The 17,805-nt window shown below is 37.7% G+C and overlaps 1 protein-coding gene across 2 annotated transcripts in view; it reads left to right on the top strand.

Annotated features, from left to right (window-relative positions):
- Nucleotides 1-17,805, top strand: part of TPC1 (two-pore channel 1) — a 288,494-nt gene that overhangs the window by 197,046 nt on the left and 73,643 nt on the right. For both annotated transcript variants that reach the window (XM_089821751.1, XM_089821750.1), the window contains 2 exons: nucleotides 4,605-4,662; nucleotides 5,693-5,800. In XM_089821751.1, coding sequence (XP_089677877.1) covers nucleotides 4,605-4,662; nucleotides 5,693-5,800 — 166 coding nt within the window. The remainder of the gene's footprint in view (nucleotides 1-4,604; nucleotides 4,663-5,692; nucleotides 5,801-17,805) is intronic.

The raw sequence follows: 17,805 nt of genomic DNA, 5'->3' as shown, positions 1-17,805 counted from the left end.
CGGATCAGAGAACTCAAGACTTAGCTTTTTCACTGATGCTCTGATTCCATCTGCTACACAAAAATTGATCCAACTACTTTGGGACTTCATCTTATTTATGATGATGCTCTTGGGCCTATTTCTTGTTATGGTCGCCATCTTCTGCAACTTTGCAAGTCCTTTGGACTTGTGATCTTGAACGATCTCTCATGCTTTCCTGGTTCTAAGCTCTTTACTTGTTGGCCTCATTGTGGGGGTGCTAGTGTTGTTGACATGCCCTCACCTCTCCCTCCATCCCCTTCATCTGTAGCTTCCAAATCTCATGCCTTCCTCTTGCGGACCATGCTCTCCTCAGTATTCACATTTCTCCTCACTCGTCGCCTATTCTTCTGTCTCCTCACCTCTTTCCTCCCACTACCCGTCCCCCTACTTGTTTCCATTTCCTTGACGGTGACAGTGAGCTCTTTTCCTCTCATCTTGCTAGGCTTCTTAATCCTGCATGCTTTACTGATTCTTGTGAGGCCTCCTCCATGTTTGATTTGCTTGTGACGACCATTTGGGAGTTTGCCATCCTTTCTATATCTCACCGCTCTTCGCTCTTCCTCTATAGGAAGCATCATAATACATGCCCTATGAACCAATGGTTCGATGTTGACTGCAAAGCTTTTCATCGTACAGTGTGTTCCACTTTTGAGGCTCATTACCCTGCTTTTGCTCACCTTTGTTCTTCTTACCTCCGTTTTCTTCGCTGTAAGAAATGATCCTTTATCGCGTTCCAATGTAAATCTCTATGCTCCACTCTTATCCGCAATCCCCAACTCTTCTAGTGCACCCATTTTCCATGTTGTACCCCTCCGTCCTCCATCCTCGTGTTTTGCTCCTTAACCTCTCACACCACAACTCTTTATAACATTCTACGATAGCCATCTATGCATCCCAATCTGCCTCCGTACTATTACTTGTTCACCCCTTCTAACATTTATAAAGCCATCAAATTCATGAGATGTAGCAGAGTGACGGGCGAGAAGGGGTTCCAGTTTGAACTCTTCAAGTTTGGTGCCTCAGTTTTGGGTCCTTATCTCTTTACTCTCTATAATAGAGTGGTTTGTACTGGGTTTCTGATCTCCTGGTCAAGGCATCGAATTTATCTAATCCACAAGACCGGTCCTTACTCTGATCCTGGTAATTATAGAACCATTATGATTGAACACACGTTTGCCAAATTAAATGCTTCATCCCTAAATGTTATGTTATCTGGAGAGTTTGACAGGAGAGGTTGTAGAGCTAGAGTGTAGGTTGGTTTCCGAGCAAACTATTAGACTATGGATCACATTTTCATGTTACGAGCTATTATTGAGGAGGCTAGATACAGATCGGTGAAAGTTTATTGTTGCTTTGTTGATTTTCGCAAGGCTTTTCATTTTTTTCCGAGGATGGCTCTATTTTAGAGGCTACGTGGGATTGGGATTTCAAAGATGTTACTTACTGCTATCATGAGATTATACGAAACTGTGGTGAGTAGATTCAGGATTCCTGAGGGATTCTCAGTTCCGATTCGTAGTTTAAACAAGGCTACCCTCTCTCCCCTACTTTGTTTGGTTTGTATATTGATGAACTTGAGGACTTCCTTTTGAAGTCCTCGCTCCCAGGAGATGGTTTCTATGTATACCAGGTCTTGATCTCCATTCTTCTCTTTGCAGATGATGTGGTTATTCTTGCTTCTTCTCTAGAGAGTTTGCAAAGGCTTCTTGATGGTTTGGCTTCCTTTTATGATCAACGACAGCTAGTGGTTAACTAGGTAAGACTTGGGTGATGGTCTTTAATTGCTTAAAGACCTTTCATCTTCACTTCTTCTTTTAGGGACAGGAGATTGAGATTACTTCTTCTTATATGTATCTGGGTGTGAAGTTATTTGGACCACGCTTTAGTATGTGACCGATGATGCAACCCAGAATTAGTAAGGGTATGGGTTCTCTTGCTATGCTTGAGAAACAATGTGTCAGACACCATTTTCAGGATACCTCATCCAAGCTATACCTCTTGGATTCCTTTGTTTGGGGGCCTTCTCTCCTTGCTTCTGATTGGGCCTTGATCGAATGGGTACATATATTGCTTTCGCGACGTATCATTAGATGCCACAGGTTCACTTCTCACAACATCATTCTTGTTGAGTTCGATGCTCATCCCTTCAGTCTTGCGGCCATATTTGATTTGATTTGGTTCCTTCATCGCCTTCATGGTTTTGCAAATTTGATTGGAGAACGAGATAGATACTCTTACCTAGCATATTGCTCTTCTGTTGCTACTGTGGGTTTTGATACTAGTTCTCAAGCTCGTTGCTGGTATGCGTAGGCATCCTCTCTGTTAAGTTCAATTGGGATTGATATTTACCTCCTTCCTCCTTATCAATTCTCACTGAATGCCCCTGCTCATCTCCTACCCTCACGGCAGGAGTTAAATGAGCATGTCAGACTGGATATCTACAGACAATACATTGTCACCGCCTAGGCTAGCCTTCCTGGGGGTTTACGTTCGAGGATGGCCTTCTATGTTGAACACTTTATGGACATCTGTGATGGGATTATTGTTCTTCCTAGTTATCTTTCTTGACAGTGGTGTCATGCTCTACATATCTCTCTAGGGTCCTTTAGGGTTGGTTGTCACCGTCTTCGAGCTCAGACCGACCATCATGACTGGATCTGTAAGTTGTATGCTTTAGCAGAGGTTGAGACGGAGGCTCACTTTATTTTCTGTAAACTATTTGTCTCTTTTAGCTTTTTTCAGTTACAGTGATTAGCAGTGTCTCGTGCTTTATCTTCAGGAGGCCACCCTGCTCCGCAATAGTACTTTATAGGCACTTCTTCCTTATTGTCATACTTCTGATTAGCTTATTACTGCCTTTTTCTCACCCTTATCTCCTTTATGGGGTGTAGAAAGGCCGTCTAGTTCTACCAGTAATTCCAAGTCTGTCAAACCCCACAATAGTTTCTTTTGTCAACGACAATCCTCTAGGAGCTCATAGAGACAGATTAGGGTTCTTATCCTTTTGTGACTGATTTTTTTCACCAATGAAGAATGCCTATTCTTTGTGTTGGCCCTTCTCTATGCCTCTCTTCTCCTCATTTTGTTTCTTGATGCTTGCTTTGCATTTCTTGGTCACCGTTTGGTGCTCCTACTATTGTTTCCTTCTTTTTGTAAACTCTCAATCCCATAGACCCTTTGTGGTCTTTCGTTGGACATTAATATTATTATCTTATCTTATCTACTTTTTTGATGTTCACACAAATTATTACATGGAAGCTTGGCAATTCTACATGCTATGGGAATAGCCTTTGAAAAGGGATAGAGAAATATTATTTGTGAAAGTATCTCCATGATTCTTGTCTCTTTGATTAATAAAAGGAACTTCTAGGAGATCATTGTGGTTATGAAGCAAATTCTCCATTTGGCTACAAATTTTTGTTCTCTATCTTCTTTGTGTACTCCAAGAAAGTGGAATATTGTGGTAGACTGTCTTTCTAAATGGTCCTCCAAAATGGATTACAACTAGAGTGCCAATTATTGGGATGTCTTCGACCATGACAAACTGTAGTAGGTTCTTAAAATTATTCATAATATGAAAGAGTATATAGTCAATTTCGTAGATTGGAGATGGAGAGGGACCATAAGGACCTTTGTTTTCACTAATGAGTTTTGGTTGCTTGTTCTACAGGATTCCTTTTGGATCCTTCTTTTTTATGTAGTGACGATGACTGTCATCTGAAAAATAGAAACAGGGGCTACTGCGTCGGAAATTAGAAAATTATACCTTAAGAAATAGACATCCCTTTAAAGGCTGTAATTCTGAAGAACACTTTCTAAAGTGAGCTGATACCATCTAGATTGTTTGCACTAGCTAAAATAGGATGTAGGAATCATGACAGTTCTACTAAGAGAGCAATGAGGCATTGTCAGTGATGGGACATCTGAAAGAGAGCCGACATAAAGCATTTACTTTAACTTTAATTTTGTGTTTCTCATGGAAAGTGTCAAAGGGCTATTAAAAATTAACAAATATTGCTTTTAATGTATCAGTGTTATTGAACAACATGGCAAAACCTTTTCTAGAATAGTTAATGTAAATAATTAATGTTTTTGATTAAGGGTTAAAACAGCTTTTTTATAGGGGACCCAAAACCCCAAAAGTCATTACAAAATAAAAGTTGAAGTTTAACATAAAGGATAGTGCTGGAACAACAACCAGCACCTTCAGACAACTAGCATAAACAAACAACCAGCCAAAAGACAGAGACAACAACCAGCAGCAAACCAAACTGCTATTAATACGATTAAAGCCAAAAATCCATAGACCGGACAAACAAACCAGCACCATCTCCTCCTCCTTTTCTTTAATTTTCTCAGCAACAACTTTGACATCCTGCTTAATCTGTTCCTCTGTCTTCACCTTCAGCTTCCTGGTAGCAGACCTTGGTCTCTTAAATAATTAATGTTAGTTTACATGTTTTTGGCTTTTTGAATTTAATTTTCTAATGCTGAGATGCATGTCATTGTAAGTGCGATGCTAAAATATTTTTGCATTATTATTTTTAATTGAATCTGGTAGTTGGCATGTTTTATTGTTGCAGCTGGATATTCAGAATGATGCTGATCAGTATATTTGGCAAACAATAGAGATTTGCTTCGGTAAGCTTTATTGATAAATATTCCTTTTGTTTAAGTTGATAATTGATGCTTTTACTATTCTGTGTTTCTTTCCTTTACTTTTTGATGAGAATGATGTTAATGACTGTTAACATTGTTCAGACAAAATTGTTTGTTGGACCTTTGAAATGCATCATTCAATTTCTTAACTTAATATTTCTTTTGATTTCATTAAACAAGGTATTATTGGAGTTTCTTTTGTTTCTGTTGGCATCCCATCAATCATCAATACCTAAGGACTCTACTAAGAATAATTCTTATAAGTGTTTGAATATATCGCCTTGATACTTGTGATGGTGTTGTTATCGTTTTAGTTTGTCTATTTTGAGAACAAATCGAAGTAACACGTGAGGTTCATGAAACCATTCTAAAAGATTGTATGTGGAAGCTCTTTAAGATCTAAAACTACCGTAGACACTAACATATGGATAAAATATATAGGTATAAACATTATTTAAGGTTTCTTTGGAAGTTTTATATAAATGAAAGTAACTTCCACTTATCTTTTAGTCTTGGTATGAGCACAAGAGTGGCAACAACTTGCCTAACAAGTTAGATTTTTTAAATATAACAAATGAAACAATCTAATTCTAAAAAAAACAATGACGTCTTCCTACTATCTAATGTAAGATACGCAATCAAATGCAGACAAGATGAAACTTGAAACATCAAATACTCTCTTACTGACCAAAATTATTGAGTGTGCATAAATGACTATAACATAGATTAACTTTTAGTTGGGTGAAAATTATGGTTGTTAAGTATATGTAGGATAATGTAGAGCTCCAAGAAGTGAATAGAATTGAGTAATTATTAGAGTTCAGTTTAAGGGATAGAATGTACACCTACATTATTAAGTATGCTACATCATGTTGAGCAGATTTCTTTTCAGTGTACTATTTAATTTGTGGGATGTGTCTGAAGATTGTACTAGAGAATGTCCGAACGTGTGTAAGGTCCTTGTAATTTTTTTCCTAGTGATGTGTATGATAATATTGTGATGTAATTCCAGGTTGGCTGTATGTGGTTGAGATGCTGCTTAAAATCTTTTCTTATGGTTTTGATGCTTACTGGCGTGAAGGTCAAAATCGTTTTGATTTTACAATTACATGGATAATTGGTAAGTATATAATACATAACTAAATGCATTTAGCTTCTCCTTGATTATAATTTATTTCTTTAAGATTTCCATATGATTTTTATTTGGGGAATAACATTTGTTTAGATTAAAAGCTTACAAAGATTAACCATTCAGTCATTGATTTCCAACTAGAAATGTAAATCAAAGTGCTTATTCGCTAAGTACGAAATTTATTTGGTTTTGTGCTTCCAAAGGAAGTCATTGATCATATGGATGAATGTTTCTTTTTATCTTTGATATATTAAAATATCTCATCAGTAGATTTGTGAGTAACACCACCATCAAGAAGTATTTAACCATCCACACAAAAATCCTTGGAATCGAGGAGATTATACTTTGGTGCACCAAAAAGAGAAGCAACTGTGCTTCCATTGGTACCATTATCCTTGAGCTCCAACTGTTGATCATGATCATTTCCTAAATTTGTTGGATCTATAGTTTGTTCCTTGTTATAAGTCACCTCAATCTAATTTATCAAACCTTTTCCAAGGTACCTATGGCCCAAGGTCCATGTGACCCTGCATTGCAAACATAGTTTGTTTTACAAATTACATGCATACTCTCCTTTAGAGATTACTTGGCAAGCCCAAATTTTTCAACTCAGCAAAAATTCAACAACTTAAAAAGTACTAAAATTTCTTATAAAAACACTCTTTTTGCAAAATTTGATTACAGAATGTATCAAATGAGTCTATAAAACCATGAGGAAGAGTTTTAAAAGAAATTTGATTTTTCAATACACATGTATTACAAAATGGCACCATTGTACAAAGTCGAGTAGTGAAACTGTACACAACATCTAGCTAATAACTAATAACTATTATCAATCTATGATGATTATATTTGAAAGTCATCGTCATAAATTTTCTATCTAGGCAACTTAGAAATTAAAAGTTTGTATATCTTCCTCTTCCCCACCCTAGACAAATAATGGGAGGTAGAGGGCGTGGCCCTCACATTCAAATTTAGATGCCTACTTGGATAGAAGATTGTGCTTGTTGCACCACCATGCTGATAGGTGGCAATGACTCCACTGTATTTATGTCATCCAATCCAATCTCCCCTGATTTTGTGTGAGCCAATTCCTCCGTAGCTTTCCTCTCAAATTGGTAATCTCATCCTTTGTAAATAAGGTCTCATCATCCTCCATGGTCCAATCACTATAGGGATCAGTGCTATCCAAATTAATGTGTTCGTCAAGTTGATCCTGCACATTTTTCTGCAAAGCCAAATGTTATATTGCACAAAACAAGGTCATCAAGGTATTTTTGTGTCAACTTGTGAATGACATTAAGAAAACTCAAAGGGATATTGCTACAAGAAGTACAAGGCTGAGACAAAATTCAAAGAGATAGCCTTTGCAGATTTGGGGTATTTCTACCAAAATCTCCCACCAAGAACCTACAAATAATTAATTTGAATTTTTGCACAAATAAACAATACAAAATTAATAATTTTAATTCATAACATGCATGAAATGGGGCTTCAATTTTCTTGCTTGGTGTTTGAGTCTCTCTTCCTAATATACATATTTTGGAAGAAAACAATTGCATCTATGATGCCTTCCAATTCTACAACTCTAAAAGAATGATGTCACTTGTTGCACTTATAATTGTCATCCTCTTAATGCATGTGAATAGGCCCTCCATTGACATTTTTAAAGCCACTAGAGAAGTAGAACTTAGGGTTGAGAAAGTGTCCCATTACATGAATGCTTTGGTCGAGTTGATTATTCTGCCTCTGATCAATGATGTCCCAAATAGTGGAAAATATTTGCTTCCCCCTTGTAATAGTGTTGGATGGCCTCTTTGACCATACCCATTGCCTGATAAATATATCCCATCACATTTTTCTCACCATCACCAAGTGCAAAACCCTCACCAATGGCTCAGCCACCTACAAAATACAAAGTAGAAACTGTTGGCAGTGAACCAACATCCCTCCCTGGATTCACAACATGGTTTACAGCCTCCTATGTCTTCTATAAGTCTAGTGGTTGCATTAGGCATTGATAGGTCAATATTTTGGTGTAATGGCAATCCTAGGAGTTAACAAGTGGTATCAGAGCTTGGTCACAGGTTCAAATTCTTGCAGGCTGTAATGAGTAATGCTTGGAGGAGGATTGTTGGCAGTGAGCCAGTGTCCTTCCCTGGATTCATGACATGGTTTAATAGCTTCCTATGTCTTCTATAAGTCTATGGTTGTATCGGGCATTAATAGGTTGGTCATTTGGTGCAACAAAAACCATAGTAGCTAATAGAAACAATTTTTATAGTACTAATGAAACAAAATAATTCTAATTAATTGAAATGAAAAATTCAATGTGATAATTAAAACGTTGAAATTACCGTGACAATCTCTAATGCTAATTTTGAAAATTAAAGTGTTCAAGTTACCTTGACAATCTCCAATGCTCTAGTTGCAAGCTCATTATCAAAGCTTAGTTTTATGATCTTTTCTCCATCAGCCTTTTTTGAGTAGGTTGAGTTTACCAATGGTTACCTCACAAACATATGATTTAAGTGAATCATTAAACTAGTAATGATTTACAACATTAGGAAATTTGTTGCAAATCTTCTAGCTCCTAATCATACAAGTTCTTTTCCCTTGTTGTGCTCTCTTAGCAATTGAAGAACACGCATATTTATAATACAAACACACACAGATATGTATATATATGTATGTGTATACAGATACATATATCCAGACATTAATATACACATATATGTATTGTGTGTGTCTATATATATCTTGCCGCTTCTACAATTGCCTTTGTCCATGTCCTCCAAAATAAGATCATGCTAATGAGTTGCATAAGGGATCCAAAAGAGTGGCAGATGCCTCTATTGATGCAACCTTCCAGCTGCCACATATGTCGCTGCATTGTCCGTAACAACTTGAACAAATCTTCTATGCCCACCTGTAAAGCAACCTCCTCCAACATCAAGCTCAAATTTGCTGCATTCTTTACTATGTTGGCGGCATCAATTGACATAAGAAAAAAAATTACTATAGAATTGATAAGGTTGTGGTTTCTTCCATCTATCTGGCCGTCTGAAAGAATTGAGCATACATATTTTTTGCGTTGCTTCTTTTCAGCTTCAACAATTTCTTTTACATCTACAATGGCATCTTCTAAAGTCTTCCGCTTGAATCTCTTGGATCAGGGGCCTTGAACCCTTTCTTTGCACTATCAATATTGTCACAAAACTCTTTAATTATTGACTCCTTGCCACATTGAAGGAATGTTGTTTTAATACCAGAAGTGTGGACAAGCATTATTTTCTTCCTATTGCACCTCCATATTCCATCTAGTAGCTCCGAATGAAGGTTGTGATTGAAGGTCATTTCTAGGAACAAAATAATTGAATTTTCTTTAATGGAGAAGATTGGCCACGTACACATTGGTGGATGTTTCGTCAATCATCCCATGTAAATAGTTTGTTAGTTTGTTTGATTGTTTTATTTGTTATTGTTCGTTCTTGACTTGTTATTTAGGCTACTATTTGTTATTTGTTCAAGCAATGTATGCATAGTTATCTCCTTCAATTTTGTTAAATCTAACATATAATGGAAATCAAGGTACATGATTGCTTTGCAAATTATACAATATGGTATCAGAGCAAGGCGTAAGGAATGAAAGCAATTTAAGATAGAAGCAGCCCATTCTGTCTTGGTCATTGAGAATATTGTATTGCACCCATTCAATTGGCTCAGGGTACATCATGTTGCCTTAAGAGGTTTTCTGTGTACAGAGGTGCCCCGTACTTTGGTGTAATGTTCACCAATGGTTTCAATTTCTAGTAATGTTAAGATCAATGGTCTACTCACATAGTCATGATTTCTTCAACAAGATAGTGCTTTATAGATTTGCATTACTTCTACTTTACCAGCAATAAGAAGTGAAATGCTTTTGTTAAATATGAAAATGATAAGCAACATTTATATCATTTTTACAATCTCTATAGTAACTACAGAGAATATTCAAACTCTACATTTAAATGTTTCAAGGCTGCAAATTCAGAAGAAGATGATCACTTTTGTCTTGAATGTAAGAGTGGCCACTTACATATGTCTACTAAAATAGGCAATTTGATACTAATCTGCAGGTGTCGCATGAGGAGAAGAATGTCTTTGACTAGGCAAACTTGGAGAGCTAGATTCCTGATAGACCCTACCATCAGAAGCTCATTGTCAGCATGAGAGATTAGTGAATCTGGAAAGCTAATTGATTTGATTTTAGAACCTCGAAAAAACTAGGGCAAAGTAGCATTAAATACCCGTAGACCCGAGTTAGCTCAAAGCATGGAGGACTCAACTTGTGAATGGGTTGGATCTATGAATGAAAAACTATGCACACATGGAGACTTATATTCAAAGCAATTTCCCAAATGGAGAAATGGTTAGCACAAACTGCACACAAATAGAGAAAGTGGGGCAATCAATGATGGCAAACAAGTACTTCAAAAATTGTGTAATAACCCCGACTTGGTTATAGTTAAACCACATTAATTTCCTTCATTAATCAGTAATTTGGCATGTTGTCGAACACTTGGCTAACACCCTTAATCTTCAAAGCATATGAATTCTAGATGGATAGATGCATACACTAGATATAATGGGTAGATGGATGAATGCTAAAATAAACATCACCTCTGATATATAATTTTGCCATATAAATCCACACATTTAATTTTGAAATAATAAGTGGCTCACAACAAATTCCAAGTTTATTCATTTGCATAATTTGTTGCAACAATTCATCAAACTTACAAATAAATGATGGAGCCTATTAATCTCAGAGATGATGCCCAGTTTGCAAAACCTAAGATACAGATTCGTCCTGAGAGGCAGAGGCTTCCGCATTGGAGGCAGACGGATGCGGGATGCGTCCAAAAGCCCTGCCAATGCTAGCCAGAAGCCAGCCGTAGGCTCCAGGATGCATCTGAAAGCTGAGAGCCGCAGGCTCCTGGATGTGTTTGGAAGCTGAGTCTTAGCTTCCAGACGCATTCAGGAGCCTGCAGCTAGCTTCTAGCCAGCATCCCTAGGGCTTCCAGATGCAGCTGGGAGCATCCGTAGGCTAAAGCCAAAAAAACCAATTAAAAACATTTGCTATCACCTAAGTTGCCAATTAAACATGTGTTGTAATTACTTTTTTATGTTTTTTTTTTTGGCTATGAAACCCTAAAACGACCCTAAAGGTGAATATTGAAACGTTCACAACTCATTTTGGAACTTTGTTTGCACCTATAGCCACTTCTCATTTGGTCTCTAGTTTTCATTGTCATTGTGAAGCCAAGTTCAACACTTTCAAAGAGGATCGATTGAAGAGGGAGATATAGCTTTCTCAAAGAAGTTTAAACCATTCAAGGTAAGTGATCAATCCCATTCTTGAGTATTTTGATGAATCTTTTAGAGTTTTTGATGATTTTTTTAAAGTATTTTTTCAAAAAATAAAAATTGAAAGATATGTAGAAGCAACTTTGGGTATCTATTTTAGTAGTTTTTTCTCACTTCTTTCCACTTGTATGCATGATGTTCATAGTTGTTAGGACCTAATTAAAATTAATTTATTATGATTTTCTAATAGAATAGGTTGCAAAAAACTAGGCAAGAATGGATGCCGGTGGTAGTGCTAGTCAAAGTTCAGTGGGGGGCCAAGGAGGGGAAGGGACTGATAATTTCAAAATTGATATTGGTTCTACTTTGTGGAGACAAACAACATGGATATCGCAGGTTTCAGGAGGTGGATCATACTTTTGGAAATGAAATTATTGTCAAAGTAACAAAGGAAAACCTTTTAATAGCTTATATTGCCGAGTGAAGCTTCATTTTACGGGCCCTGTTGGCAAAGGATTTGGAATGTGCAAAGGCAAAAATGGTACTGGGATGACTAGTGTAGAAATACTTTCATTTGTAAGAGAACAAGAAACTGCTGATGCATTGATCAATAGATCAAAAAAATGCTACTATCAAGGTCCTTCCTCAAAGAGCAAGCTGCATGCACCCACTGAACCAATTGCATCCTCCCAACACCCATTCTTGGAAGTACTTGTGCTAGGAGAGAATGACGAAGAAGTGGGAATTTCAACCTACAAAAGAGGCCCATTGCACACTGCATTTAAATTGGAGGCAAGAGACCACGTTGATGAAGCTATTGCACGTTGCCTCTATGCAAATGGGCTTCCTTTCAACTTGATGAAATCGCCATATTGGAAGGAAATGGTGGCAGCAATCAAAGAATCATCAGCTGACTACACAAGCCCGGGGTATGAAAAGGTGCATACGACTCTATTGCAACAAGAGAAGGCACATATAGAGAAAGACCTTCAACCAATCAAAAATCTTGAAAAACTTCAGGTCTAACTATTGTGTCAGATGGTTGGAAGGATACAAGAAACCGGCCACTGATTAATGTGATTGCAATTTTCCCCAAAGGGACAATGTTTTTGAAGGCTATTGATTGTGAGGGGCAAGTGAAAGATTTTGAATTCATTTCTAGAATTCTCATCGAGGCCATCGATATGGTGGGTAGCGAGAATGTGGTATAGGTGGTCACAGACAATGCCAAAAATTGTAGGGGTGTGGGTGCTTTAGTTGAGAGTTGGTATGAGCATATTTTTTTGGACCCCATGCACTGTTCACTCCCTTAACTTGATCATGCAGAGGATTGGCACTGAAGTAGAGTGGCTGAAGAAAATATATGAAGAGGGGGAAGACATATAGATGTTTGTGACTAACCACCACATGTCACAATCCATTTTTAGAAAATACTCCAAATTGGAGTTGCTGAAGGTAAATTAATTTTTTTAAATTACTAAGTTTCATGGTTTTGTAATTTAGTTAAAAATTAAAATTTATAATTATATTGTCAATTGACATATTGTTAACTTGCTTAGGTTGTTGAGACACGTTTTGCATCTCATACAATTGTTATGAAACGACTCCGTAAGGTAAAAGATGCATTAAGTCAAATGGTCATTGGTAATCAATGGGGTGTATGGAAGATCTCAAATTCAGAAAGAGCACAAAGGATCAGGAATTTGATCTTGACTGAGAGTTGGTGGGCTTATGTGGCATATGTATTGGATTTCTTTGAGCCCATCATGACTATGCCCCATTTTGCTAATATAGATACACCTTGCTTGGGGGATGTGTATGATGGCATGGACAACATGGTTGAGAAGGTAAAACATTCTATACAAGCTCATGAGAGTGACCTCACACAATGTGAAGCCTTATACAAACAAGTGCAAGCAATTATCAACCATCGCTGGAATAAGATGACTACCCTATTGCACCTCCTTGCATATGCCTTATCTCCTAGGTAATATAGTGAGGAGGTAGTTGGTATGCAGGGTAGAGTTGCACCATTTGCGGATGAGGAGGTTGCTGAGGGGTGCCACAAAGCTCTTACAAGACTCTTCCCACTAGAAGAAATGCATGAAAAGGTGAGGGAAGAATTTGGGTTGTTTGCTTCGAGGTTAAGGTATTCTCCATTTGCACTAAAGGACCAAAATAGAATGGGAGCTATCACATGGTGGTACATGTATGGTCAACCTTTCAAGCATCTTCGACCTCTTGCAATCAAGGTCCTATCACAAGTAAGTTTTTTATTTTGTTTTGTAAATTTGTTTTAAACTTTTATGTTTACACTTGCGTTCTAGAATTTAGTGTTTCACACATTCTTTAAAATTTATTTGCTTTTCATTTGTATGTTTTGTGACAACTATCTAGGTTGCTAGTTCTTCTACTACTGAAAGGAATTGGAGTACATACTCGTTTATCCATTCAATGAAGCACAACCGGTTGGGCTCCAAGAAAGCTGAGGACTTGGTCTTTGTCCACACCAACTTGCGTATTTTGTCACGTAAGAATGATCATTACAAGGAAGGGGCAACAATGCTTTGGAATGTAGCCCCTGAGTGTGCAGATTTGGATGCAACACTTTATGATCTTATTACAGTTGGAGACGGTGATGATGATAGCGTGGCACGTGGTGCATCTAGCATAATGGTTCAAATGATCTTTCAGCAGTTGGAAATGATGATGAGAATGTGGATTTTCTTGCAAATCCCTATGATTCAGAGCCAGACTCTGATTGATTGAATCTTTAGACTTCAATCATTAACTATGTTTTTATTTTGTTGGAATCTTGAAGATGACCTATTTGAACTTATTGTTTAAGACTACACGCTAATGTTGGACAAGCACATATTGATATTGATATATCATATGAATTTTGAAATATCTTGAATTTTGATAACGGGTTAAGTATCATAGATTCATAGTCATATTATCAAATTATTTGTTTTTGTATATTTCTTGCATTTCTTTGCATATATATATATATATATATATATACACGTTTCCTCCCGCATTTCCATCCAAAATAAAATAAAATCCCCGCATCCCGTATCAGCTTCCGGAATCCGCATCCGAATCGGTAACTTAGTGCAGAACCATTCCCACTCAACGCTGCCTCAGAAGTTGCAGAAACATAACTCCAAATATATACGCTCAGCAGCAGTAAGAATAGACACTCAAGCACAAAGGGAAATGACATCTTATGATGCAGCAAACACATGCCACAACAGAGATACCTGGCACCCTTGGTAACAACAGATGAAGTGCCAAAATTGGTTGAAATATATGCGAAATGATTACCCAACTGGACAATATATCAGACCCACGTTAGGAATTAAAATACCACCCAGAGATGCACACCACAGAATGGAAAAGAATGGCCTAATCCTCAGACCGATAGGGTCTCCATACCCCTTAGTCTTTGATAAACTACACCAATTTTCAGAGACTAATGGCATTTCACAGTCACACCACCATGCACTGTTTTATTGCAGGTCCATTGTCACACATAAGCAGAGATTAAAGTGCCTGTTTCAGAGCAAATATGCAAGGGAAGCTTTGCCAAATAACAAGGCAATTTGGGCGTCCAAAGAGCACTGCTTACCCGCATTCAAATTATGATGCAGTTACTCCAAATAACCAGAAATGCAGATGTCTAGTAATCTGATATAGCCAGCACCCAGAATTCAGTATTTTCCTATATGCAGATCGAAGCCCTTCAATGTGCAGGTGGTAATGTAATTGAACTCCAGCAAGAGATGTCTCCCATCAACAAGAAATACAATAGAAACAGAAAGAAGAGGTGGCAAATTGTCTTACTTCAGCAACAATTTGCAAATCAATCTCTGAATAATTTTCAAAACTCCAAAATCCTTAGCCAGATATCAAGATAATAATAATTAATGCCTTCCAGCAACTGTAAGAACAGTAGGAAGACAAAACAAAATCTCAGAAATCCACAATACCTCAGCTGTGGAAGAATGATCAGCTTCAAACCCTTATACTGCAGCAAGGGCACATGAACCAACCTCAGGAAACATCACAAAGACAACAAACAAAATAATCAATTGTAATGACCCCAACCAATAGGCCACTAAAAACCTCTAATGCTGAGCTGAGAATTTCGTCAAACACTTGGCTTACTACTGTTGAAAGTTAAACGCTGAACATATGATGTCGTTGTGCAACAAATCCACACAACTAGCTGATAAAATAAATGCAAAATTGTACTAAGCTGAACCAAGGCAATTTAACAAACACTTGTCTAGCCAAGTAAAGATAGCTGGAAACAATTCAAAGAGATTGCACTAATACCAAATACTGAAAAATGTATTACTTAAATCCTTCCTTTCAATCACTTGAATCATTACACTGGCTAATTGTTTCAGCATAAAGATACAGACTGAAATCATACCCTTTTGCATTCAATCACAAGGTTAAGCATCAAGTATTAAACTATCACTTCATCCTTTCACTATCTATTGCAATGCAAATGCAAATAGCTTTAAAAAAAAACCAAGAACCTGGAAATGCCTTCGAAATGCCTGGATGTTGGATGATGATAGTTGCCAAACTAGATCGTACAGGCCTGGGTTACATCCTGGGAATATTGAACTCCAAATTACCGAAATGATTGCTAAATCCCTTTCAAACTGTAGCATCTAATGTCCTGGGAAATCTGTGAACTGTATAGCTGGAATTTTAGATGATCAATGACTGTTATGACAGTCTGAAATGCAGCTCCCTGTGGCTGTGATTTTTTTTTTTATTAATTCCCTGCCTTAACTGTGGTGAAAATGCCAAGGAAAGAAGCACCAGGCCTGAGGGGAAAACAGCGCCCTAGTGATTAGTCAAAACTCTGCACAAACAGTGAGTTCCGAAGTCCAAATACTGTCTTTATATGCCAGTTCGAAAATGCAAAACTGTGCTTCCAATCCCTGCAAGAGACTCTTCCATAATAAACACCAATACTCGCTGAGTAACCCTTGAAAAGAATTGACCTCTTCTCTTTGCAAAAAATGATGATGCCCCTCGCAAAAATGATGAAATTCTGAGAACTTCGGGCTGAGAGCAAACCACCGGAAATTCTTCTAATTTAGCACAACCTGAAGCAACTGAATGTTACTTCCAAAGAGCAACCCTTCAGAGGATATCTCACCCCCTCAGTTATGCGAATCCAAGGGAGATTCCGTTCCCAAAGATCAACTGACTATCTGAAGACCAACTTGGTTCCACAATAGACTATGTGACTGAATCACAATCTGATGTCAAGATAAGAGATAAACAATTGGATGATCAAATGCAAGACCCATAGGGTCTATTTATTCGCTTTTCAGTAGCTTCTTCTAGAAGTCAATTAAACATTCTAGAAGCATCCAAATATTCTTATGAAATAAAGTGCACTTTTATAAAAATATTACTTTATAATAAAAAGTGCTCTCAACATCAAATTATAAAAGTGGGCCCAAATAAAGTAACTTTACTTTATAAAAAATGTAGGCCCAGATCACTAATCAACCGTAAGGACAAAATACTGCCAAATAGTCGCTTGTCGACTCTCCACATCACCACCAGTCTATGAGAGCCTGTGATAGACTGATCCGGCACGCTAAATGATGTCAGCCAAAATGGGGACATGATAGTCCGCCCTTCCAGAAATTGCTTGTCCCCAAGCAATGATTGAACAATAAACCAATCAACCCACTTGGATCCCAAATATATTCATGTACTATACCGCTATCAATCAACGCAGGCTCCTGCAATATAACCAAGAAGAATCCATGAATGAAGCGTGAATCACTGCTCAACTGAACTTCAAATTCACTACTGCCATAGTCAGGAACCCACGAGACACAAACTCCCAAAATATTAGAACCCACGTAGAGTGGACATCCCAAATTGCCAACACAGTAAATACCATTGACACATCCCACTGGCCTATGCGGGATGTATAATCCAACTCTGTCACAATGGTGGACACTCCCGAATGAAACTATACCAAGTACGGAGAATCCACACACTGTACACCTACTGCAATCAGCACAACTCTGCAAATCACCAGCCATTGTCTCATAACCATAACTCCCATGCACCGCTGATGGTGAGTGGACATCACAAGATAAACAGCAAGAAATAGAACCCAAACCAAGTCTGCTTGACATCAACTCCTCAACACATGGATCAAATGCAAATTGATGAACATACCTCGCAGTATAATGCTGATTAAAAGAACCAACCTCAGTCGACAGCTCGCCATGCACAAGTGATACAACCCACTGCAACTGATCACCAGCTAAGTCAGGAGATGACATAGCCAAAGGAGTAGAATCAATAACAACCACTGAAGCATCACTCCCAAACTCCTGCTCTAAGTCATGTACTATCAAGCTGTCAACTGCAGAACCTATCGCCATGTCATGCCCATCACAACTCTCATCCTGTGGCGTCAAATCGTCCCATAACTAATGACAAGCACTAGGAACCAAAGTACACCTCTGTATCATCATCTCATCAACATGGTCATCAAGGGTAAATTGATGAGCATACCTCACAGTGTAATGCCGATAGAATGCGCCAATCTCAATCAGTGGCTCAGACTGCAATCCAGATGAAACTAA

The sequence above is a fragment of the Cupressus sempervirens genome, chromosome 3 (assembly GCF_028749045.1).
Source record: "Cupressus sempervirens isolate cs-2001-9-10 chromosome 3, ASM2874904v1, whole genome shotgun sequence".
NCBI lineage: Eukaryota > Viridiplantae > Streptophyta > Pinopsida > Cupressales > Cupressaceae > Cupressus > Cupressus sempervirens.
This window is presented reverse-complemented; position numbering and strand designations above follow the sequence as displayed.